General features: G+C 40.0%; 1 protein-coding gene across 2 annotated transcripts in view; it reads right to left on the reverse strand.

Moving 5' to 3' along the window:
- LOC121898591 (cGMP-dependent 3',5'-cyclic phosphodiesterase) overlaps positions 1-23,603 on the reverse strand; it is a 169,953-nt gene extending 146,350 nt beyond the window's left edge. The window contains exons 1-2 of one of the 2 annotated variants that reach the window (XM_042413803.1): positions 23,350-23,603; positions 22,692-23,077 (exon numbers count right to left, since the gene is read on the reverse strand). In XM_042413803.1, coding sequence (XP_042269737.1) covers positions 22,692-22,750 — 59 coding nt within the window. In that variant the 5' untranslated portion in view covers positions 22,751-23,077; positions 23,350-23,603. Of the gene's footprint in view, positions 1-22,691 lie in introns of both variants that reach the window. The other variant, XM_042413802.1, reaches the window with a different exon arrangement.
- Positions 23,604-24,714: the final 1,111 nt, after the last annotated feature.

A 24,714-nucleotide genomic window follows, 5' to 3' on the forward strand; every position in this document is an offset into this window, starting at 1 on the left:
CTGAGCGGTGCGAAGTGAGGACATGTTTTTATTGAACTCCTCGCTAGCACTGTTGATTCATATAGAAGCAGCTATTTAATGTTCAGACTATCTGAGACACTCATCTACAAAGACAAGACCATGCACTAGTTTGATATCTTGATTTTACGCTGGCACTGGATAAGTCTTGTATGCTATACCTCAGGCCCCGGTCCAGAAGGTTATCTCTCATAATTTCCTTATATGTAGAGGGACTAGATAAGGTTGTCCGCTGAGCCCTCTCCTGTTTGACCTCACCATCAAACCACTTGCAGTTGCCCTAAGGGGTGCCGAGGACCTCACAAGTATTGATAGGGGGAGTCAAAACCACAAACTGTCTCTATATGCGGATGACCTAGTACTTTATCTGTTTGACCTAAGCATTTCTATTCCTAAGACATTAGAAATTATTTCTAGCTTTGGTTAGATCTCGGGTTATAAAATCAACCTTACTAAGAGTTTGCTCTTCCCTGTCAATGACCAGGCTCGCCAGATGTCATTTGAGGCATATCCATTGAAAGAAACTCATGACTCTTTTATATATCTTGGCGTATCACTAACCCAAACCTGATTTATTCAAACATAACTTTAAACGGGACCTCCATTGATCAGCACGTCCTTTATCTCTAGCAGGCAGGTTTAATTCTTTCAAGATGCCCATGTTCTTATTCTTGTTCCAAACAGTACCGGTTTTCATCCCAAAGTCCTCTAAGGAGCTAGGTAAGTCCATATCTGCCTTTATCTGGACTAAGACTATCCCACATCTGGAGAGGCAGAATGAGATTGGAGGCTTAGCACTACCAAATTTCCTAGAATACTACTCGGCGACTAATATTCACAAACTAATATATCGGTGTCCTACGAAGGCAATGGTGCATTGTGGGTCGAAAAGGAACAACATTTCACCCACTCTGTGTCCTTTCCTTCTTTAGTATGTGCGCCATTACCACTCAGTAAACAGCTCCTCACAAATAACCCCATTGTGAGTGACTCACTATGAATATGTTCCCAGTTCAAGTCTCGCTTTAAGCACAGACAGGCTGTACCCTCTCTACCAATTGTGGATAATGCACTCTTTCCATCTTCACTCATGGATGCAGCATTCAAGTAGTGGTTCAGGAATGGTCTAAAATGGGTAAAGGATCTTTTTAAGGACAGTATGTTCATGTCTTTTAAGCAGTTAGTGAGTGAGTGCAACATCCCCCACTTGCATTTTCTCAGGTATTTACAGGTGCATGCCTTTGTTGGGAAGTATTTCTCTTCTTTTACGTTACTCCCGCCGAATAGTTGGATGTATCTCATTTAACCATATTAGGGCGGCTTGGGGGATGGGGGGAATTTGGCTATGAGATCTCGGATAGCTCCTGGCAAATGGCAATTAAGACAATATATTCAACTTCTATTTGTATCAGACATGGTTTGCTTCAATTTAAAGTGTTGCATAAGCTCTACCCTCTAGGAGCAGGCTTGTCAGGATATATCCAGTTGTAGATCCAACTTGCTCCCAGTGCCATCAGGCTCCAGCCGTCCTCTATCGTATGTTCTGGTCAGCATTGGTACAATTTTAGTCTTCTATTCTCAAGCCATTTTCTTATATAAGGAGATCAGCCCTGACCATGTAATTGCAATCTTTGGTGAGGTCCCTGGCGAGGTGGTGGTATCTGTTGCCCAGTCAGACACCACAGCCTTTTCATCTCTATTGGCCTGATACCTTACACACAGGCGCAGGGTTGGGGATGTGACGGCATATTTAAAGCTTGAGCAGGTGAAATACTCAGCCAGGGTATCAATCCGGGGATTTTATAGGCAGCCTTTTTTGGACTACTTTGACTTGGAATTCCCTGCTAGAGACACTGAAACATAGGATTATGACTTAACTGATTGCCAATCTTTGTAATACATGTTGTATTTTTTTTTTTTTTAATCATTGTTGCTTTTATTTTCTCTATATCTTGTGGTTGTCATTTGTGGTCTCATCGATTGTATGTTTTTGCATTTAAATAGCAAATAAAAATATTTGGATTATCTTTTCCCTCATCTCTGATCAGCTCCCTGTTGTCCACCACCCCTCTTTCCATTTTGGGAAAGGCCATCCAGTGTGTCCCAATGAATAAATTACTGCTGGGACCCAACAATACAGTAACACATAACAAGATAAAGAGAGAAAGATGCTGAGAGACTGATGGGGAAGGATGAGAGAGCAACATCATCTCTGGGAGTGGGAGTAGAAGTAAGCGAGGGAGAAGGAAGAGGGAAAAAATGGGGTGAGGAGGAGAGAGAGAGAGGAGTGAGATGGAGTGAGAGAGAGAAAAAAGGAGGGAGGGAGGAGAGAGGAGGCCCACTTGGTCTCAGTTGTAATGTATTATGTATCAGAACGGGCAGACCAGCAGGAAAAAGCATATGAGGAAGTGTATTCTCACATGCTCCAGTGTCTGTGTGTGTGTGTGTGACATGTGAACAAAAGGGTTTCATGCATAATAAAAGCATTCAACAGAACTTTGCACCACTTACTATTAGTGCTTATAATTGTTTTTTTTATTTTCATAAAGTCTAGAAATGTATGAGTGTTTATTTGAATTATTAAAACAAGGTTACCATTTGCGTCACAAACAATTCAACCATTTTTTGTTTTTTCAATGCCTTACACCTGCAATAAGTGATTTTTTTTGTCACATTGGAGCAGCAGAAACAAGCCAGAAACACAATCCTGATAATCCTTTTAAGTTGATATGGAGACCTTGTTAGCAAACAGTTCCTTATTTTCACATCTAGCAGACACATATCAATATTAACATTCATATGAAGTCATGTTTCTGTCTTCCTGGTGAATGCAAGTGAATTATAGACTCTTTTTTGCTCTATATTTGGTCTCCACTAATTCCTGGAAGAAATATCTGGTTAAGATACTAAATACTCCATTAAGTTTACCAGCTAGTGGCTAACTTTGTCTGTCTGCTGTTGGGTGCTGGGAAGGTAGTGTAAAGTGAATTTTTAGAGCTACTTTTTTAGAGCTGTCTGTTGTGACTGAAAATGACATTGATTGCCATAAAACCAAAACAATGGGCCGGAAGACACCAAAACGCTACGTACAGCTGTGGGGAGCAGCAGAGTCAGGTGATAATTCTCTGTGGATTCATCACTACAAGCAACACTTTTCACATACACATAGTCATTAGTCAACTTTTACAATAGAAATATTGATTGTAGCAACTTTAAAGTACTCAGATACATAATCTGAACCTCATTTGCATTTTTCCCCATTCTTTCTCATATATTCTTTTATCAGACACATACTCTGAGCTGTGCTCTTCACAAGAAGACTTAAATGACTGTAAACTGCAGCAAACCATGTCCCCAAGCAGCAGGAAAAACAACAACATTTGGAGGCAAGAGAGAGAAAATCTGCATGACTATCAGTTGAAATTGATCAGCTCCTTTATAAAATCCAGGTATTTTTCAGTGAGTCATGGTAAAAACATAAAAAACAGCACAGAAAATCAGTTAAGTAATAACTTTCATCCTTCGCATACACAAAAGTAAAAAATTGGCTCATGTATTAAGGTTGATAGAAGAGGTGTAACATGCTGCTAAACAGCACTGAGAGTAAGAACAAAGAAACAGAGGAGGTGATATGTGAGGGATAAAGAGAAAAGGCTGGAGAAAGATAAAGAACAGAGAACATGTTGAGTTTTGATGTTCTGTATTGATGTGTCTGACATGAAAAAAATGAATAAAAGGGGCAAATCTACCACATACACACACAACAGCAAATCCAGTAAAACAACATTTTGACCAGGGAGAAGTTGAAAGATACGTGGGTGCAGATTGAAACAGATAGAAAGAAATTAAGGCGTAAATATGAGGACAGGAGGACAAAGAAAAAAGTGAACCAAAGAACAAAAACAAAAGGAGAAAGGATGTGGGCAGGACAGAGAAAAATGAGAATAGGGAAAAGGGCAACGTTTTGTTGGACTCATGACTAAACACACACATCTGAATCAGTCTGTTACTCATTATTCTACTTGTCCACCAGTCTGTCTTCACACCAGTTTCCACACATTTGTTGACTGGCCCCTTATCTTTCTGAGAGCTGCTCTCTTGTAAGAGCACAAACAGAAACAGCTATCAGGAATCATTAAAGCCACTAAAATCTGCCTCAATAGATTTATAAAACATAAACAGTCGTGTACATCAGAGACATTTATTGTATGTCATTCTGCAATAGAATTAGTATTAGTATGAGTTTGAAACGTGTTCACTGAAATGGCAATTAAAGTGGTTTGTTGTTTAATTTACTGGATAATTGTTTGGGTGTTGTAGCAGATTTCATTTGATAAATGTGTCAACTCTGATTTTCGCCATGTTTCACAGACCAGATGCCGTGTTTGGCCAAGAAGTCGACAAATTAGGTTGATGTCTTGCTCACAATGCGTGATGCAGTCTCACTGTGCTGATATAACTGTGTGCATACAAAAGAGCATGAAGTAAGAAGTGTACAAAGTAGAGCAAAACCCAGTGTTAATTTCGTTAAGGAAAACTATGATGAGACACCTCTAATGTCATTTAACACTAACTGTGTTAACTGTCAACACGCAATGTTGTTGATGAAAAAAAAGACGAGACTAAAATGTAGTTTAAATAATAAAACTTTACCAAAATCTCTTTATTTTTATTGACAAAAAGAGGAGACAAAATATTATAGACTGCTTTTTTTTCTAAATTACAATCCAAATATCCTGTTCATTGGATGGCATGTGCAGCAGTTCTGTTTCCTGACTACATCAGAACAATGAGCACAGTGAGCAGGACATCAACTAATTTATTTATATTATAAGTTAATGTAAGTTTGTCATGTACTGGTTTTATTGTCTGTACAGCTCTCATTGTTTTATAGTAGTTTTAAAGAGAGTATTGGGCCCCAGTTGTTGAATTGTGTTGGTTCAAAATAAATATGCAAATCAGAACATGTTCTCTGTCTGGATGTAATATTCCTTAAATTGATACCATCAGACCAGACACTTTCTGCAAAGCTGCATTCTTAATCATTCCAACCTGTGTTTTTCATCAGATAATAAGATAAAATGTGAAATAAGTTTGACTCAAATGACAAAAAAAATTAAAGCTTCAAGCAGCAATGATCGGGCCCTCACACCCTTGTGCACGTCGGGGTGTGGCGCAGTCGAAGGGCTTCTGTCACTCGCATGTAGATGTGTTCAGACCTGGGCTGTTTTCAGACAGTGCAAGAAGGATATAAACATCACTTCCTTTGTTCACTATTTTGCCTTCTGCTTGGGCTGGTTACTTGAAATTTCATAGGTGGCACTATGGAGCCAGTTTGCATTATTGATTGAATATTGTCATGTAGACGTGTTCAGGCCGGGACTCTCATCAAACATGGAAAGTTTGGGGCAGATTGGAGCATTTACATTAAATTTATAGCAATTTCCTCTGTCATGGCGAAACATCAAAACTCAACGCCACGCCATAGCCACACGCTTCAACGATAACTAAATCTTTTTATAACTTTTGATCACAATTTAGTCTAGATGACATACACTGATTTCAAAGTTGTTATGATGAATTCTGTAGGAGTTCATTAAAATATAAGACATGCAAAATCGCCAAAATTGACCACTAAATTCAAAATGGCCGACTTCCTGTTGGGTTTCCGCTATGGGTCCAAGAGACTTTTTTGTGCGCCCTGGCATGATACATGTGTGTACTGATCTTCATACATGTAGGTTTAACGTGGTGCGGGGGCTGCTTCGTTGAAATATTGTAGGGGGCGCTGTAGAGCCATTCTGCCACACTTATGCCAGCCACCGATTTTGTTTTGTTTTGTGAGTTTTCAAGCATGTCTTGGCCCTTAAAAACAGCTTCGTATTTTGTGGTGAACAATGTGTTGCCATGGCAATGGCTTTGGATGAAAACTCAAAGGCTTCAGGAGTTATCATCATCAAGGTCTTACACCTTGGCTGACCAAATTTTATGTGTTTCTGACTAACCTGCTAGGAGTACTTAGCAAAAGAGTGTCACTTAATACTTCCTGTTGCCAGTAGGTGGCGCTATGACTGTTACTAAATATGGGCCTTTACATGTCTTCAGACCAGGACTCTTAACAAGCATATGAAATTTGGAAAAGATCAGACCATGTGGAGTCAAGATATAAGGCTTTGAAATTTCATGGCGAGATATCGAAATTCGCTGCGTCGTCATGGCAACACCTTTCGACGAAAGACACCAGCTTCATAATATACAATCTCCAAGGTCTTGAGGCTATTCTGAGTAAATTTGAGGTGGTGGCACTATGACTTAGATCCAATATTGATACATGGATGTGTTCAGGGCGGGACTCTTTTCAAGCACAAAAGGTTTGGATCTCTTAGTATCATGTATGCCGGAGTTATGGCTGTTTCAATTTTCATGGCGAAGGATCGAAATTCACCCCCCAGCCACACCCCCTTCGCAATGGCGAAAACTCACCATTTTGATAATTTTTCATCTCCAAGGTCTGTAGATGATACTGACTGAATTTGAAGTTGCTGAGGTCAAATCTCTAGGAGGAGTTTGTTAAAGTATGCAGGCTGGAAATGACCAAATCGGCGTCAAAATCGCAACTTTGATCCAAAATGGCCGACTTCCTGTTGGACTTAGGGTATGTGTCCAAGAGACTTTTTGGTGCGTCTGGTCATGATACATAAGCACACCGGATTTCGTTCTTCTACGACAATCCGTATTGAGGGGCTCAATTTTCCAAATTTTCTAGGGGGCGCTGTTGAGCCATTTTGCCCCTCCTTTTTGCGAGACCCATAAAATATCAATTTTTTCACCACTTTTGATGTATGTGCAAAGTTTAACAACTTTTCGTGCACGTTTAGGCCCTCAAAAAGGTGTTTGTTTTGGAAGAATAATAATAGAGAAGAAAAATAATTCCTTAAAATCCAATGGGGCCTTCGCACCGCTTTGTGCTTGGGCCCTAATTATTGGTTTTGGCTAGACTAGACTGAAATCTTTGTAACAGTCAAAATTGTGAAATGTACCCTTAAGACATCCTGTGTTGCCTAGAAACAAGAGAAGCAACATCATCAGACAGCGCCTTGTATTCTTTGAGTTAGTTGGGTGGCACATATGCTGTTAATGGACAAATATTATTGAGCTCCTGATTTTCTTTTTGCCTCCCAACTCAAGAGCAACGTTTTGCTTATGTGTGGCCTCTGTTTTGTTCATGTAGGATAAAATAGTAGCAGTACAACTGGACTTGGTAAGGTTGATGTGAATATTAGTAATAAACGATGAGCACTGGGGAAATCCCAGTATCAACCAACACGGGCCAAACTGTTATATGTTCAATATAATCTGATGGCTAAAGAAGACTAAAATATCGACATTTCATTGACTAAAACTTAACTAAAATAGTTACGTTTTTCTTTGACCAAGATAAGACTTTTAGTCAACTACAACTTTACACCGAATGACAAACTTAACACTCGCATCCTCCTAAATGCAAAATACAAAATCAACAGCTGGAGCCACGTATGGTGTGTTCCCTTTTCAGCTTTGTTTCATTAAGTGCACCTGCTTTCCAAATGTTTCCAAACAGAGAAGAGTACGAGGTTTTATCAAATCTTTTTTCCATTCCAGCCCAGAAACCTATCCCTTTCTGACAGCCGGTCTATCATGTGGATTGAGACAGCGGTATGATTAACTGGGCGGTAGAAAAATAACAGGTCAACGCGGCACAAAAACTATCAACAAACATGAGGCGGAACTGCTTGATTCAAAGAAGGCCAGCTCCAATCCACCTCCTCATTACTGGCTTCAAATTGTTGGTGACATCAAAGTAGCTTCCCAGACTGCTCGCTCCTCTCCGGAGAACACAGAGGTTAGAGCTATCAAAGATACACAAACTCTCTCCATATTGACTTTGATGTTGAGAAGGAGGCTGCACCTGGAGACATCACCAAAACTATGACACACATGTACTCCTGTACTGTAAGCTCTGTGTGGCTATAAACAAACCAAAACTTGGGCAGACGCACACATCTGGAGACATGCAGCATCCCCAATAGTAACACACAGAGCTGTAAACACACACAGATGTTGCACACACGAAAACACAACAGGCAAACGTTGGCAAATTCCTGCAGACTTCTTTCATATAATTTCTGGTATTTCTTTTAATGTGTTCATGTACAGCTGTATGCACATGGATGTACATTTACAGTGTATTTGTGCAGACATGCATGAGGGCACACATGTACAAACATCCCTGCCAGACTCCCTGCTGGCAGAAAAGAAAATGTTCATTTTTTGTTCGACTTGACTTGAAAGGGAAATTTTAAAAAAGTGAAAAAAAAAAAAAAAAGACATAACAGAAGACAGAATAAAAGAGACAGAGAGAAGAGGTGCCTGTGGGCAATTACGACTGTGTGTGTCCGTGTGTGTCTGTGTGTAGACTAGAAGCATGATGGGACTGGTGTGAAAGGTGACCAGTTTGGGTCATTAAAGACACAGGAAAATGGGGAGAGACATAAAAAGAACCTGAATGAAAAAGAATCTGCCAGACAGACACCTTCACACACACACACACACACACACACACACACACACACACACACACACACACACACGAACATGAACAGACTGAAGATACACACCACTCTAATTTATCTTGACAGTAGAGCAGCAAAATGAGCATTAATGCTAATAAGAACTTCAGATTCAAACTGCAAAAGTCTGTTATCATCTGTGTGTGTATGTGCTTTTTTTTCTCTTTTTTTAAGATGACTTTTTAGTATTTTTACCTTTATTGGACAGTGAGTACTGAAGAGGAAGACAGGAAACAAGGGGAGAGAGAGATGGGTATGACATGCAACAAAGGTCCCCGACTGGAGTCGAACCAGAGATGGTGCGATTATGTGACATGCACAGTAACCCTTCGGCTCTGTGTGTGTTTACTGGTGTCTGTCTCTATTTGTTATCCTTTAGAGATTATAAGAGTTTCATAGGCGGAAACTGTCAGCGAGGTCGCTCCTAAGCATGTAATTAGCATATTGTAGTGCTGCTGCTTTAACAGCAAATCAAACAGAAAAAAATACAGTCTGAATACAAATTTATTCATCCCCCATCCTAGACATGAGACCATGTGAATGTGTGTGTGTGCTTGCATTTTAGTGTGTTTGTAACCGCTTCTTTACCACACATATGTGGCCTTAAGCGGAGTGTGTTCCTACTGGAAAACAAGTAAGGGTCAAGGACAACCTTTGTGTGTTTGTCTGGGAGCAGTTTATGGTCTCTTTGCTACTGTATTACATGCTTGTGTACTAAAATGTGACACAATAGGTTAAATAAATGAAAGCACTCACAAACCTTAAAAGACTTAAAGTTTTTACTCTTTGTAACACACCCATCTGGATTAAATTCTTGCATTATATGATTTTTATAATGTGGCGAGGCCCAAAATCTGGAGACAGTTTCAGAAGTTCAAAAAACAGACCCAAAGAAGTTCAGTTTACTATCATCTAAGACAAAGAAAAGCAGCTAATTCTCACAACTGAGAAGCTGAAACCAATGACTTTTGCTGGTCTTCAATAATTAATTGATTATTGCCACTGTCACAATTGATTTCCAGCCTTCTAGAAGGCAGGTCTTATCTATTATAAGCCATTCACAGAGCAGCAGAATAGAGGAAGACAACAAGAGAGTGGTGTGCTGCTGTTTTGTTGAGACAATAAATGATAACCTTCATCCATGAAGTATTTTGGTTTAGTTTCTGTCTGTACGGTGGCCGACAAGGGCAAACACGCTGCAACTTAAGAAAATACAGATCAAAGGCAAATTAAGAAACCATCCTTCTAAATTTGACAACACATGTGCAGCATTTAAGAAATATGCAGCAAATACCACAACAAAACGGAAGTGTTTCCAGAGAACACTTGTCACATCAATAACTCATAAGCGAAACGTTGTTAAAACAAACGAGGACTCTTTCCTACCGTAGTAAGATAGACAATGAGCTACAACCTTAATTTCACCACAACAAGCCGTCCTCTGAGCTGGACAAATAACATTGTTCTCTCTGTACAGCCATCTGTAATCTCTAACCCTTCTTTTTCCTAAACTGTAGTACAACCAACAGCAGACCATTGTTGTGTGAAGCGATTTTGGGGACACTACACTGTATAAGAGTGAAGTTTATTAACACATATACATCCCGCTGTCTATGTGTTTTCAACTTATTAACTGTATCAATGAATCAATAAAAACAAACACTGTCAATTTCTTCACATGGAGCAGACATGCAAACTATTTTGGTTCAGTAACTTTCAGTCAGCCTGGTGAAGGCAGTTTGTCAGGTCGCTGTCCTCTCAGATCCCCAGGAGCTGCAGCTGACAGACGGCTGCCTCTGTGGATAAAGACGCTGAACGCAGGTCAAGTGAGAAGTGCAGAACTGCAGAGAGGTGGAGAGTGTGGATGGACTGTTGTGCTCAACACTCACTCACTAAATACTGATAAATAAATATAAATACTACAAATAAATAGAGATAAATATTTAAGCTGCTGCATACTTTTTACATAATGTAGCTAGTTATGTATTTATTTATTTATTATGGACCCAGCAGTTCATTCCTGCCCTGTGACCCGAAAACAATTTCATCCACTCATGGCTCCATGGTTTACATAATCATGTGTGTACATTTTGGGACAAAGACCTGTATTTGCCATCTCTTTTTGGCACTTATGCTTTCTGCTACCTTAAACGGCTACTGTAATTTTTACACATCCTGTTGTTAAAGTAACTGCATCAAGCTTCTGTCACAGTTCAATTGTAAAACTTGATTTACGCTACTCTATAAAACTACTCTACTGTAAAAGCCACCAGTACAAGCACTTAACATTTCTGTCCATCTGTGTGTGTTGTGAAAGTGACTGAATTCAAGAGCACTTTGTGACAGTGTGGTATACGTGGTTGGATTGGCGTTTACATAATGTTCACTCTGTCTTCTCAAAACCACCAGTTCTCTCTGAGAGGACTCCCAGACATCTTAAGTCTCCCACCGTTATGTGACTCACTCATGTGCAGACTGCTGATCTCAGCTCTGTGGATCTGTCTGCAGCTCATCACCTCTGCTCAACTTATCCTCTCAGCATACTTCCATGTTGTGCTCCACTGGATGAAAATACTGGGCGTTATCACATGCTATTTTCCTCGGTTTTAGCAGCTGTTGTATCTGTCTGTAGCATAATTTGTATAGTTGCATTTCTATTATGTTTGTCCATTAATATGTTTTAATGTTCTGCATCTAACAGGATAATATGAGTGTGTGTGTGCATGCTTGTTTGTGCATGTTCAAATGGACATGATGAGTGTAGCTATAGGCGTGTGCCCGTGAGCCTTTTCTGGATCTATACGAGGGAGCTGAGCCGGATACCACACACACACAGCCGATGATTCTTGTGCTTTGTGGATATCTTAACCCGAGTGCCAGTTATAGGACCCAGCGTTGTCTCCCGACCCTTCATTTGACACACTACAACACAACGCATTCATTAAATCAAATCAAAAAGGAATTAATTTCTTCCAACCTTGAAAATGACATTCACGTTTCTTCCGGTCTTGTTTACTGCAAGTCCTCGTGCTCTCACTCTGACTAAAAAGCCAAACATCCGTCTTCCCTGCTCAGCTTGTTCAAAATGCAGCTGCCAGGCTCCAAACTAACTCAAAGCATCACTGCTCGAGCTTCACTGCACTGGTTTCCAGAGGTTGATATATTAACTCCATATGAGCCACAACAGTCCCTGTGATATTCTAGCAGGGGAATTTGGTGACCAGCTTGTGGTCGGAGCTCCATCCGCATAACTTGAGTGGGATAGGTGCTAGATACAAAAACCAACTGAAAATATACAAGGAGTATCTGAATTGTCTGAGGAAGACCTGTCGTTGGTCAAAACGTCACAAATAAAAGTAAAGGGAGTACTTCTTGTATCTAGCTCTGTATTCATACTTCCTCATTTTGACAACTTACTGACTGTCATGCCTTTACCCTCTATATTTTATTAGTTCTGTTTTATTAGTTAATTTTGTGTCTTGATTGACTTTTCTGTTCGTTCTCCCCTGACATGTGGTTCAACCGTTTCCTGCTGTGTTAAGCAGCCATACAATGACACTGCTGGGTGCGGTCTGGTTTGTAAAACACTCATGTTTCAGAAAGTGATATGCAAACAAATCTATTATTAGTAGAAGTGGTAATAATACACTACAAACCATCAAAGCAATTTGATAAATGTAATAAATTATATCACTTTGATATAAAGTTTGCATAAGATGTGACTGTAGTCTTTGGTTGTCAACGTCAAGATGAACAGTTACAGTAAACTGGGCTGTCTAGTTTCCGGCTACAGTCACAATAAAATTTAATGAAGAGTGTCGTTAGTCGTTAAGTTATAAAAACAGCACAAATGGTTAAATTGGCTGTACACTGGTGTTCTCCAGTTCAAGTTCTATCCTCAAATGTACTTGCCATATCCAGTCTGAGCAAAAGTTTATTTCAGAGTCTGAATGATAGTAAACACAGAAACTAGCCACCTGCAGCAGCCATCATGGCTAACTGCATAGAGATGTATATTTGGGGCAGCTTGCCAGCCAACCGAACCACCCTTCATATTCATCTGCACACACCGGTTTGTTTATGTCTGAGGTTGTGGATAGCTCAATGTCTGCTCTTGCTACAGAAGTAGTAACTTAGTAGATTAAATAAAATGGTTCCTGCCTGCAAGTTTCCAAGTTGCAAGGATAAAATGACAAGATACACACAGAGCAGTTTTCATGGACTACTGCTGGATAATAGACCTACATACTGTAATTCCTCACACAGTTAGGTGTTATAATCATATTTTTTTACTGTTTGGTCCAGCTGGCCTCGTTCTTTTCATGCAGTTGATTTTGTGGAGGTGAAACAGTCTCCAGGACGACAATGTTGATAAATGCTGTATATCCATTTGTAGTAGTTACACAGCTGGGATCACTCTCATCCGTGGACACTTCTAGATTTTCCGAGTCTGGCAGCAACAGGTCTGACTCTGCAGAAAAAGTTTTCCTCATCACTCTTCAGGAGAGCAGTGACTGCAGGAACACCACGAACACCAGCAGTTTCTCAGAAGTAACCGTTACTGCCTTCATTCTTCATTTTTCCTTCATTTTTTCATTTGTTTTATCTCCTCTCTGTGTACTCTGGCTCTAATAAATACGGTTTGCCAGTCAAAGTAAAATGATTCACAATTGTCCTCATAATAGACCACGGGATCACCCGTCATTGCACTTAGTTTTTTTTTAGTTTCCTTACAGTCTAACTGCAGTGAAAGTCAGCCTTATACATGTAAACAAACCGGTGTGCCACAGGCAGCTAGTTTCTATGTTTACTTTCATTCAGACACAGAAACAAACTTTTGAAGTGATTCATGTAAACATCATGTTTATTTGGAAAGATGTAAGAGTCTCAGCAGCATGCCCCGATGTCCGTTGTTGTGTACGATTAACGCCTTTGTAAATTTCCAGAATCTCTATAACAGAGCTGGAGAGAGCACATTTCGCATGACACATAGACCCACAATGGCAAATTGTGGCCTGAGTTGCCTTTGCAAAATTCATTTTTAAATTAAAATGTAACATTTGATGCATCCAAAAGTCCGACATCTGTTTGGACCACAAAACACTCCACTGTCAGTGGTTCACTGCAGCATCTCCTCAGGAAAAACAACGGAAGAAAAAACCCCAGCCTTGTCACATTTCTCACACATTTGTCACAAAGCCTTCAAAGAGACACACCTTTGTGCGTGCACGCACACACACACACACACACACACACACACACACACACACACACACACACACACGCAACATGCTAACATGAACAAATGTATTGATTAACGTGTAAAAAGATAAATATAAGGACAGATCAGAGGAAGGAAACACTACATCTAGGACTGATAGAATATAATACCCTATATGTAGGATAACCTGTGACACCATTAGTTGCCAGGCAACCTGGACTACTCTTTGGATGAAACACCTGCCCTTCACCTATCAAGCCATCTCGGCAGTCTCTTCCTCTCTCCGTCACACCTGGCTTCTCTGTCTGGCAGGAGGGATTTCAAGGGTGGTGAGCTGGAAAGTCAGGATAAAGGAGTGAGAAAATAAAAAAAGAAAGGAAAAATGGATGGATGGAGACAATGACGCCTAAATGAGGTGATGACCAGAATGGAGAATTAGTCTGTTGGAAACAGTAACAAATGAGTAATACAACCCTCAACAGCAGGAACCATAGAAAGACTGTGAGGATAGATAGATACACAGTCAATAGTTTATCTGTCCATGTGATCAGAATAATCATCAGCATGTTTCCATTTGGAAATCAGCATAAAAAAGCTGCTGAGTGCTAATGGAGTTTATGTCAAAATACTGGATGTATAATAGCCTGCAGACAGCAAATACAATCAGCCTCTTGTGAAAATGATTAGATACATTATATAAAATACAGTATGTGTGTGTGCATTGTTTATGTATGTGTGTCTCTACGGTCTGTGTGTTCATATGCTGTTGAACAAGTCATTTCATTCAGAACTACAAGCATCACAAAACCCCTGAATGTCCCAAATGCGAAACTTATAGCCTGTCAGTGGCTTTATCTCTGTGTGAGTCAATCAATAGGGCCGATCGATGAGAAAAAGCCCTGCAGTCAGAGCAAGAGGAAGCACACGGGAACACATTCCGCTACTCTACTGTAAAGACCGAGCACAACAATGCAGACAATAAAAGCCAATAATAACTAATGTAACAGCATCAATATAATATTGGTCAACAAACAACTAGAGAGCGAGAATAATGGGGGGGAGCGTGTTCAGAAGAGTAAAATCATTGTGTGACAGAAAACATCTACAGCTTCTGTACGAACAGCATAAAACAACTTTAAAAGCATCCGCAAAATCAACAGAAAAAACAACTGTGGGACAGTGCAACACATGAGAAATATCAGTAATATCAGCAATAAAAAAATTAGAAAAGATTAATAAATATCTACCAATGCAACAAAAATAATGAGACAGTCTGCAGAAGACAGTAAAATTAAATTAGTTCAGTTAAACTGAGTCATGGGATTCACAGAATTGACCACAGTGATGTTTTAGTCCCCTTTATCTGCACAAAATGAACAAAAAACCTTGTTTGTTTGTTCTTTAATCTCATCTTGCTACACTTCGAACTTGCCTCCCCCCACCCGAGTTTAAGAGCTATGCAAAAGGTTATTTTGTGTCTGTGAGTATGACATTGATAAATAACGTACTCCAGTCATCTTCTGTCATTTTAATCTTCCCACTTCTTTTCAGTGGCTGCTTCAAATAGTCACTTTAATTCCACATACAGTATGCCACTGGAGGATTTACTCTTACAGTACTACTACTAAGTTTGTAAGTGCAAAAAAAATGATAAGAGATCAAACACTCGGCAATTCTGACACTCATGTATAAACCCTAAAGTAGTAATTAATATGACAAGTGTAGAAACTTTGTGATCCGATTGTGAACTGTCTCTGCTTTCTATACTGTGATAATAACTTTGTGTCCCCTGCAACTTTACAACAGTTCAAAGACAGACACACACATGGCTGCCTGCACAAACACATTCGTAAACCCTTCTAAAACTAAAATAGATGTTCACACTTTAACTGAAATGACCTTCAAACTAAAGTAGTTCATGCATTCAGGCATTGTTGTGTCACATCAGCACAACAAACCTTAAATACAAACTTCACAAAGACCACATGTGCTAAAGCCGGATGTCAAACCTAATTTGCTGATGATTTCTCTTTGGCAGATTACGCCACATTTATTCAAAGTTAGTTACTCTTCAGGCCTTAAGTAAAGATGACACACACACACATACACACACATACACACTATCAATGAGGTCTCGCCACATACAAGGAGGGGTTCTTGATACAGTTTTCTAATTAAACCAAAGCTCTATGTCCCAAAAACAGCTGCCCAACCTCCCACCTTAATCTCCTGAGGGAGTACACATACACACACGCACGCACACACACACACATACACACACACGAACACACACACACGCCAGTTGTAGCCGCTGACAAAAACATCTTCAAAGACACTCACACTGGCTGCCCATTGGATCACTGACAGAACTGTACACATACATACATACTGTACACACTTTTATACACACACACACGTCTGCATGCACACGCACACACACGCGTACACACACATACACACACACAGGAACACCTGTCTGTGGCAACAGTCCATAGAGATAAGAAGGCTGACAGGAGCTGCTGGAGCCAAAGCTGGGAACCATGGGAGCTGTCATGCTCATTTCCCCGTGACACCTCCAGGTTCACACACATGTATACACACACACACACACACACACACTTGTGATGATATTGTATTGACTTAAAGTCATTCCCTCGAGGCTTATTCTTACTATAACCGCACTATAAACTGTACTTTAAACTGTACTTAAACCAAACCTTCCCCCTAACCTCAACCCAGCACTAACCTGCTGTAGATTTATCTTAAACCTGCAACATGTGAAACCTTAAGCTTAGCATGACTGTAATTCTAGCCTCCATCTTCAAAATAACTCTTCCTAATAAGGTGTGAGAAAAAGTCATCACAAGTGACCGGCTGGCAAGGTTTTCTATTCTTGTGTGGAACCATAAGAATAGAAAAACCCTGGAAACTCAACAGAGAAATAAATAAGTACAAAAAATATAGTAAATGTTTTAATTAATTTCCATGAGTTGCTGCATTATTTTTTACACACTGTAACACATCACAATCAAATCAAAAAGCAGGAGGACAATACTGACTGTAAAGTTAATATGTTACAGATATAGTAGAAGAATTGTGCCACAATTAGATATAATAAAACAATCACAGCTGCAGGAAAGGTCTGCAGGTGTACCTGACTGTAGGTTTTAATACACTCCTGTCCTTCAGACCCTTTCAGTGTTGCAGGTCGTCACCTAACCTACTGCATACATGAAATGTCCCAAACTACAATTAGACCAACTTTAAATGGTGAAAAGTTAGTTATATAATCTAACTACTCTGTTTTGTGTATTACACTGCAGCTGCTTCACCATAAATAGAGTAGAATAGCAGCATGAAGTATGCCTGCTATCAGATTACCAGCAGGGTTTTGGTCGCATTTCTCGATGATAACAGCTCACAGCTTTATAGATTATCTCAGTTGTACATCAAATCTAACGAGATCAACACTCTGTTAACAATCTGGTGAATTCAGGGTGTGTATTTTTTGTCTTTGTTTATGTGTATGTTTAGTTAATTTTCTCTTGCTCATCTAAAAAGTTGTTACAGCTTTGCCTCCTTGATTTTCCACACTGGTTTGAATTTCATCTCAACTAGGGAACAGGGGATTTGCTAGAGATGAACACAGCTCCTATTTATCACAATAAACAGCTATTAGTATAGTGCATCAATCTGGAAAAACTTGCTGGAGAAACTGGATGACCTATATGATGATTTGTATGTGTTTTGGGAAATCAGTGGTGGATTAAAAGCCAAATCAAGAGGAACTAAACAATATTTAGCTATAACTAATTATATAATGGATTTCCACTCTGTTAGTGATGGAGACAGTTGTATCACATCTAATTACATAGATTACACTCTGTTTAACATTAATGTTTAACAGCTTGTTGGCATCGCTAAATTAATGCATCCATCTCCTTCCCTCTGGCTAACACACAGAGTAAAATACAGGCATAGTTATGGCATTAAATTGAGTACAGTGAATTGAATCAGTTTGGTGCAGTAACGTAGCTAAAAGTCCTCACTACAATCTGAGTCATGTTTTTGTGTGACATCTTTGGGTTGTTTCTTCTTGATTTAATATGAATATACACTCGTATCGTCCTGGCCTATCGACTGCCAGAACATCCAGAAATAACTATGGTGATTTTTAACAGTCAAGCCTTCAGATGCTTTGTACATGTGTACCTTAATGAGTACCTACTACATTAAGAAAATATTCTAGATCATGTTTCCTGTACCATTACCTATTAAATACTTTTAATTTAAAAGAATGGCATGTGGTTTCCCCTCAGATGTACTGGTTACTGGTTTCAAATTCATACAGGTGAATCTAAGATTGGTTCAGATGTGAGTGTGTTTATGCGTCAGCCCTGTGATGTGAATCTTTTAATTTATTTCTATTCAAGGAAACAGAAGTACAACTGCACACCTTTGTACAGATTGACATACAGAGTGCAGTATCATTTCACCCTTGAAATGATACTTTGAACATCTTTAAATGTGGGTGTTTATGTGTGCACTTACTGCATGTGTTGGCTCAACTATGCATGAAAATATTGTGAATCCACGTAAGTAGAGATTGGAGAATAAAAGATTTTATCTCGTATTGGGATAAAGAATTTCTATTATCGGGATAATCGTGTATATCCTCACATGAATGACTTGAAAAAGCTGTCTAGCTCACGTACAGTCGTATATTGATTTCCTGATTTATTTTGAATTGCCACAGGATGGAGCCCGTATCTTTCTAGTCGTTGTTTGATTGATTTGATTCTCTGTGATGCAATAAAAATATTTGTTTCTTCACACAATATAAGGTAAAGTGATTCCAGTATGTTTTCGTGCCATTTTAAGAGATGTAACCATATTATGATGATTATCGGGATAATATCGTGAATCCTAATTATTTTGGCCAAGATAATCGTGAAACTTTCATACCGTCTCATGCCTTCATGTAATCAAATGAGTGAGTACAGTAAACTAAAGAGCAGTAGAGAAGTAAGTGTTCCTCGCTATGTATTTACAGTTAAGGTTATCTTTTAATGTTAAAGAAAGAGAGTCTCCTGGATAACTCAATGCTTCAACTTCCTTTTTGAGAAATCAAGTGTTTTTCTTCAGAAGCACAAAGGACACTGAGTCTTGGCAATCAAGAGAAAATCATTGCTCCACAGCTGTTGAATTCAATCAACACCCAGTTTTAGGTTTTAAATGAAAAGATTCAAACTGCTGAATATATCAACAATGTAGTTTATTCTCCATCTGCCATTAGCGGCTACACTAATTAAACTTTAAGCTTAGTAAGCGATTGGATGTCTGTTAGACACTGTACTAACGATCCAGCTGAGGGAGTTTCACAACACTTGAGATTTGCCAGTAACATTTTATTCTCTGTGTGGAAAAGGGTGTCGATATGTCAAAAATGTTTCAATACTTAGATTACATCTTTACTGGAGAACAATGTTGTGGCTTGGGATGTTTTCGGTGGTTCAATTTCTATTATTTTCTACAGATGTTTATATGAATGTAAAACAGTTAATGATAATGTAACAAGTCAAATAAAATATTATTAATTATTTACTGTTGGTCTCCCATGTAAACATACAGCCTATTTGTAGTGTGACTATGCTACAGACTGTTATTTTCTTCTGGACTCCTGAATAGAGACGGGGAATCAAAACGCAGATAAATCAGTGAATTGAAAGCTTTGAAGCCAAATGTTTTGCTGAAGCACGCACGAACATGTGCAAAAGCATGCAAACACGACACACAATGATTTCTCTCTGCTTTCTCTTTGCTTTTCACTTTATCTCCCTCTTCTCTCTCTCTCTCTCTCTCTCTCTCTCTCTCTGAATATTTTAGTATTGATGAGCCCATTACTGATGATAACACAGTGCAATGTCAGCATCCTTTCTCTCTCTCTCTCACATGCTCACTCATCAGGAGTCGGGTTACAACTCTGCTGCTTCTGCTGCTGCTGTGTACTTCTCTGTGTGTGTGTGTGTGTGTGTGTGTGTGTGTGTGTGTGGTGGTCATGGTGGGTGGAGGGGGGGGGGGGGGGTCTGACTTCCTGGCGTCAATCCAGTGAATTGCAATAAATTTTCATGCTGAAGACCATTCACTACATGCACACCCGCTGGCATGTGAACACACACACGCTCTACATACAGATTACAGGGGCGATGCCTGTTTGCTGCTACATGTACAATGATGCAAGATGCTAACAGCAGATAAACAAACAAAGTGCATTGGATATGAATGTGTCCTCCACAAAAGGCTGTTTAGAACACACAAAAAAAACACATGAAGGCGCTCAGCATCAAACGCTGCAAACAGACAGCGAACGGGAGATCCAAGCTTGGACAGAATTCATGTGTGTGATTCCTGAAACCGTAGAGCTCGGCTCATATTTCTGATGGTGAATAACAGGCTCTCAAAGTTACAATACAAAGATCCAAGACTATGGAAAACCACTACAATGATAAAACAGATATTAGTGCAACATAAAGCAGGGATAACACCACTAACCCTTTTTGTAGAGTGTATTTCCATTTTTATAAATTATGGAATAAAATATAACATGGAAGGTAGCCTAAATGGTTTTATCAGTTATCAATGCTCAATCACAAAAGCATTTATATCCCAATGGGTGCGGCCGCGACATCTGCTTTCATGTATTTTTTGACAGCATCACACCTCATGACCTTCAGTGATCATTGATGCTAAGTCTGTAAGTCAAACTGACTCCAGCTTGCGGGAAGCAGGTGAGATCAGCTACTGAGACGAAACTGTGTGTCAGAGATCAGTGACGTCCACCTGGCAGATTCATTACTCCCCAACAACTCTGGTCATTTTCTCTTATTCTGGCCAACAAATGCCCAAAAGAAAGAAGCTTAGTCTTTTCTGACACTGGTCAGGTGAACAAGAGCCATTATCCTTCAGTGATTCGCCTTATTGGATTTAAACCACTAATGAAGGAGGGGATCAAGGGAATAAAACACATTAGAGGAGGATTTTTTGGATTGTGCAAAAAAAAGGGGGGTTGAAACTTGATATCAGGAAGCCGTCCCGAATATTTTGTGCATTCTAGTGTATAATGGCATCACAATGTTATTATCCACAAATGATCTGCTATGAGAGAGAGGAGGAGGGAACTAATAGTATTAAAAATCACAAAGTATAGGCATCAAGACATGTCCAGAGGGAAATTCTCACTGTACAGTATATGTACAAGCTGTTTGATCAGCCACGCGTTTTGATCACAATCGCTCGACTCCGTCGGCAGCAGATGCGTCACTTAATATGAGAGCAGCCACTGTGTGTTTACATAGCAAACTATAATTTCAAACTGGTCAATATGAGGAGGACTTTAGTTTATGAACTAACATTTAACCAAACACAGAGTGTGGTCCCTGACATTTAAAAGTTCGTCCCTCCAGACAGGTGCCGCTGAGAATGACAAATACGCAGAGGGTGGACGATATTATGCAGCACCATACAACATCATCACAACTAATGGCCTCAACAGTCACTATAAAGTTGAGTCAACACCTCTCTGACACATCCTCAAAACATAATAAACTGTGTAAACTTTGCATTGGATTATTATGCGTAATAACTGTGTCAGCCAACTATTATCTACAGCACGTATATTTACTGTCCTATGAAAATCTCCTAAATGTCAACTTTTCTTGAACTAAAAGGAAAAAAAAAAAAACAGCCTGAGGGTCAAGAATGAGCTTGTTTTAAGATTTTTGATGATGTGTTTCGAAGATGACCCAATGGGATTTCAAGGGGTTTTATAAGCCTGAAAAGTAGAAAAACTGCATATACCATTTATCTTCATGTTTAACTAAAAACTGATGATACAAAGGGGGGCCACTTTATGAAAGGTTTATGATTGTAGCTTACAGTTTTATTTATGGTTTATAAATATAGTGCTAAGGCTCTAAAGACCAGTTATAAATCATTAATAGGAACTAAATTTGGGTTAGCAGGTTGTGAAAAATCCCTTTGGCTCATGTTTATCCTTCTTTTTGGCAATGAAGCAGTTGCGAATCCTAGTATTTAATTAGCCTAATAAATGCTTCATAAGTTGGTAATAAATGGATTTTGGTCCAGTTTCTGTGCTTCCCTTTTCCAGAAATGGACAATCAGAAGACCTGGCAACCCAAAGTTGTTGTTATTTGTTTCTTATAACTGAGAACAAACATTAGTAAATGATTTATTAACCACCATCAACTTGGAAACCCTTTATAAAAGGTGCCTTATTAGAAGGTGGTACAATAGAGGGTGTTGCAGGATAGTCAAGGCAACAACAGAGTGGGTCAGTGTTTGAGGACATGGTGGTTTGCTCTTACTCAGCCCTTTAAAAACATTACAGCATAATGATTTTCATGGTGAGAATTCAATCAGGAAGGCTGTCACAGCAAATGTATCTGTCCCATCAGTAATATTAGAGGAAGAGGAGTCTATTATGAGACCCTGGAAGATGCAAAGGCGTGATAAAGTCACTAAACTCTGTGTAGAGCAGGTACTGGACACACTGTGGGAACATTTTAGTGATGTTACAGTGTGTTGGTGGTGAGCTCAGTTCACATGGGGTCTTCACTGCTGCTGTCAGGGGGAATATTATGACACCCAGCAGGTCACACTCACACTACTACACCAGCACCAGTCTGTATTTGGCTCAACGCTAGGCGCCATGTGCCTCTCCAGACATTCAGTTTGTGCGCTGTGTGAAGTCGCGAGAAGCTTCAGGACACAAACACACAACAAACCCAACACACACACTCATTACATACTCATACTGCACTTACATCTCTGAGGACGGTGGCTGGCTACGGCAGAGGAGCGCGTGTCCGCACGCTTGTCCCATGGCGCATCCTGCCTCGCGCCTCCCCGGTTAACCCAAACAGCTGCAGTCAGGGGGAACCTGGCGGGTGAGGGGAGGAAGAGAGGGGGGAGGCAGCCGCCTGCGTGTCTGTCTGTCGGGCTGGGAGGGGGTGACGGAGGATAGACGATGGATGGATGGATGGATGGATGGATGGGTGTGTGCTCCTCTCGCTGTCTCTCCCCTCTGCCTGTGTCCGCCTCTCTCCGGTCTGCTCTCCGCTGCTGTCTCCTCTCGAGCTCTGACAGCGCGCGGGGATTGGTCGAGACCCGGTAACTGATACTTGAGCTGTGGTGAGCGAGGATATAACGACTGAGCAGAGAGAGAGAGAACGCGAGAGAGAGAGAGAGAGAGAGAGAGAGAGAGAGAGATTCAACTATAGCTTTCCCCACATGGACGCATCAACAAACAAAGACGCGCCAGTCAAACAGCAGCTGATCCTGGCACGTCACTCCTCGTGCGCTGAAAAAAAAACATTCTTCCTCAGGTTATGCTTGCTCTTCATTGAGCGCGCGTCTAATTCATCCGTGGAAATGAAAGTTGTGTTGTGGTGAAAATTCAACTTTCACGGTTTATCTTCACACCTCAGCTGCGCATTTCCACACAGCTCCCGCCTTTCCTCTGAATCCTGCTTCACATGTACTCTGTTGTGTACCTGTGACAGGACAGGACTTGAACTAGTTTCCTCCTCTCCCGTCAAAAACAGAGATCCTATCAGTTCACTCTGGCGGCGTTTCATTATAAACCACATGTTGCACTTCACTCTGGTGTGTCTATCACGCAGGTCTCAAGGTCCAACACAGATCCTCACTACCTTATATGGCTTCTCCAGTGTACATATAAGGAAGCAGCAGGAATTCAGAGCAATGCATAGTGAAACACAGGAGGATCCTGCGCGAGATGTGTGTTGTTATATGCAAAGATGACATGAGATTCATATACAGACTTAAAATATTAAACCCCCTGTACAGCTACAGTCCACCTATACAGGTGTTTTCAATTATGTGCCTGATTAGACCTCAAACTCAAGACTGTATGAACATGTACAACTTGTGATTGATTGACATCTCTGTCACTCTCCTGTTAGTTCTGTTGCATCTGTTCATCATCATCATCAGCGGCAGCATCTCAGTATTATTAGTTCATGGACCCCAGGAAATTCCCGCAACACCTCCACCCAACTTCAACTTGAGCTAATCAGGCATAAATGCAAACACCTGTGTGACTGTGCAGTGCCTTTACGTAATTTTGACTTTGTTCCTGTCTAATTAGTCAATGTATAAGAAGACTGGTGATCAATATCCTGTTACATAGTTCTGTTTTTTAGGTTTTGGTTGTATGTTGCCATGCTGATTTCACCCTCAAATGTTTCTTTCAACTTTTCGTGGCACAGTAATATATCTCCTTGGCAGTGTGCACTATACTGTTACCATTTTTTATTATTCTTCTGGCTTAATTTTGAGTGAGATCAGTTTTAAAAAATGGCTTTAAAATGGTCCAGAAAAGTATTTTAACTTGATTAAAATTGTATAAGTGTACAAAACTGCAGCCTGATTAGCCCGCCCTTGATTATAAAAAGGGCACATTTCAAATCAAACATTTAGCAAGATAAACACAAGTGTAACTAGTGACCTGAACGTTGGCTCCAGTTCATTAAGTGTCTCAGTAAAACTTGTCAGTGAGCCAACATGCACAACTGCAGGACCCTTGAGCTGGCACACCTCAATGCAGCTATTAATGTCATTTACTACACCTGTGATTTTTCTGCTATGGCATGTCAAAATGTCTGCAACAACTGACCAACTATTGCAGAAAGTTCAGAGATCTCCTGTTCACTCTGATGAATCTCCTATCCCAAGTTTCAAGACTCTGCAAGTCGATTTTTAAGTGCACTGATAGGAATGCAAATGTTAATGTTAGTTTGGATTACAACATGAAAAACCACTGGA

This window comes from Thunnus maccoyii, chromosome 6 (genome assembly GCF_910596095.1).
Source record: "Thunnus maccoyii chromosome 6, fThuMac1.1, whole genome shotgun sequence".
NCBI lineage: Eukaryota > Metazoa > Chordata > Actinopteri > Scombriformes > Scombridae > Thunnus > Thunnus maccoyii.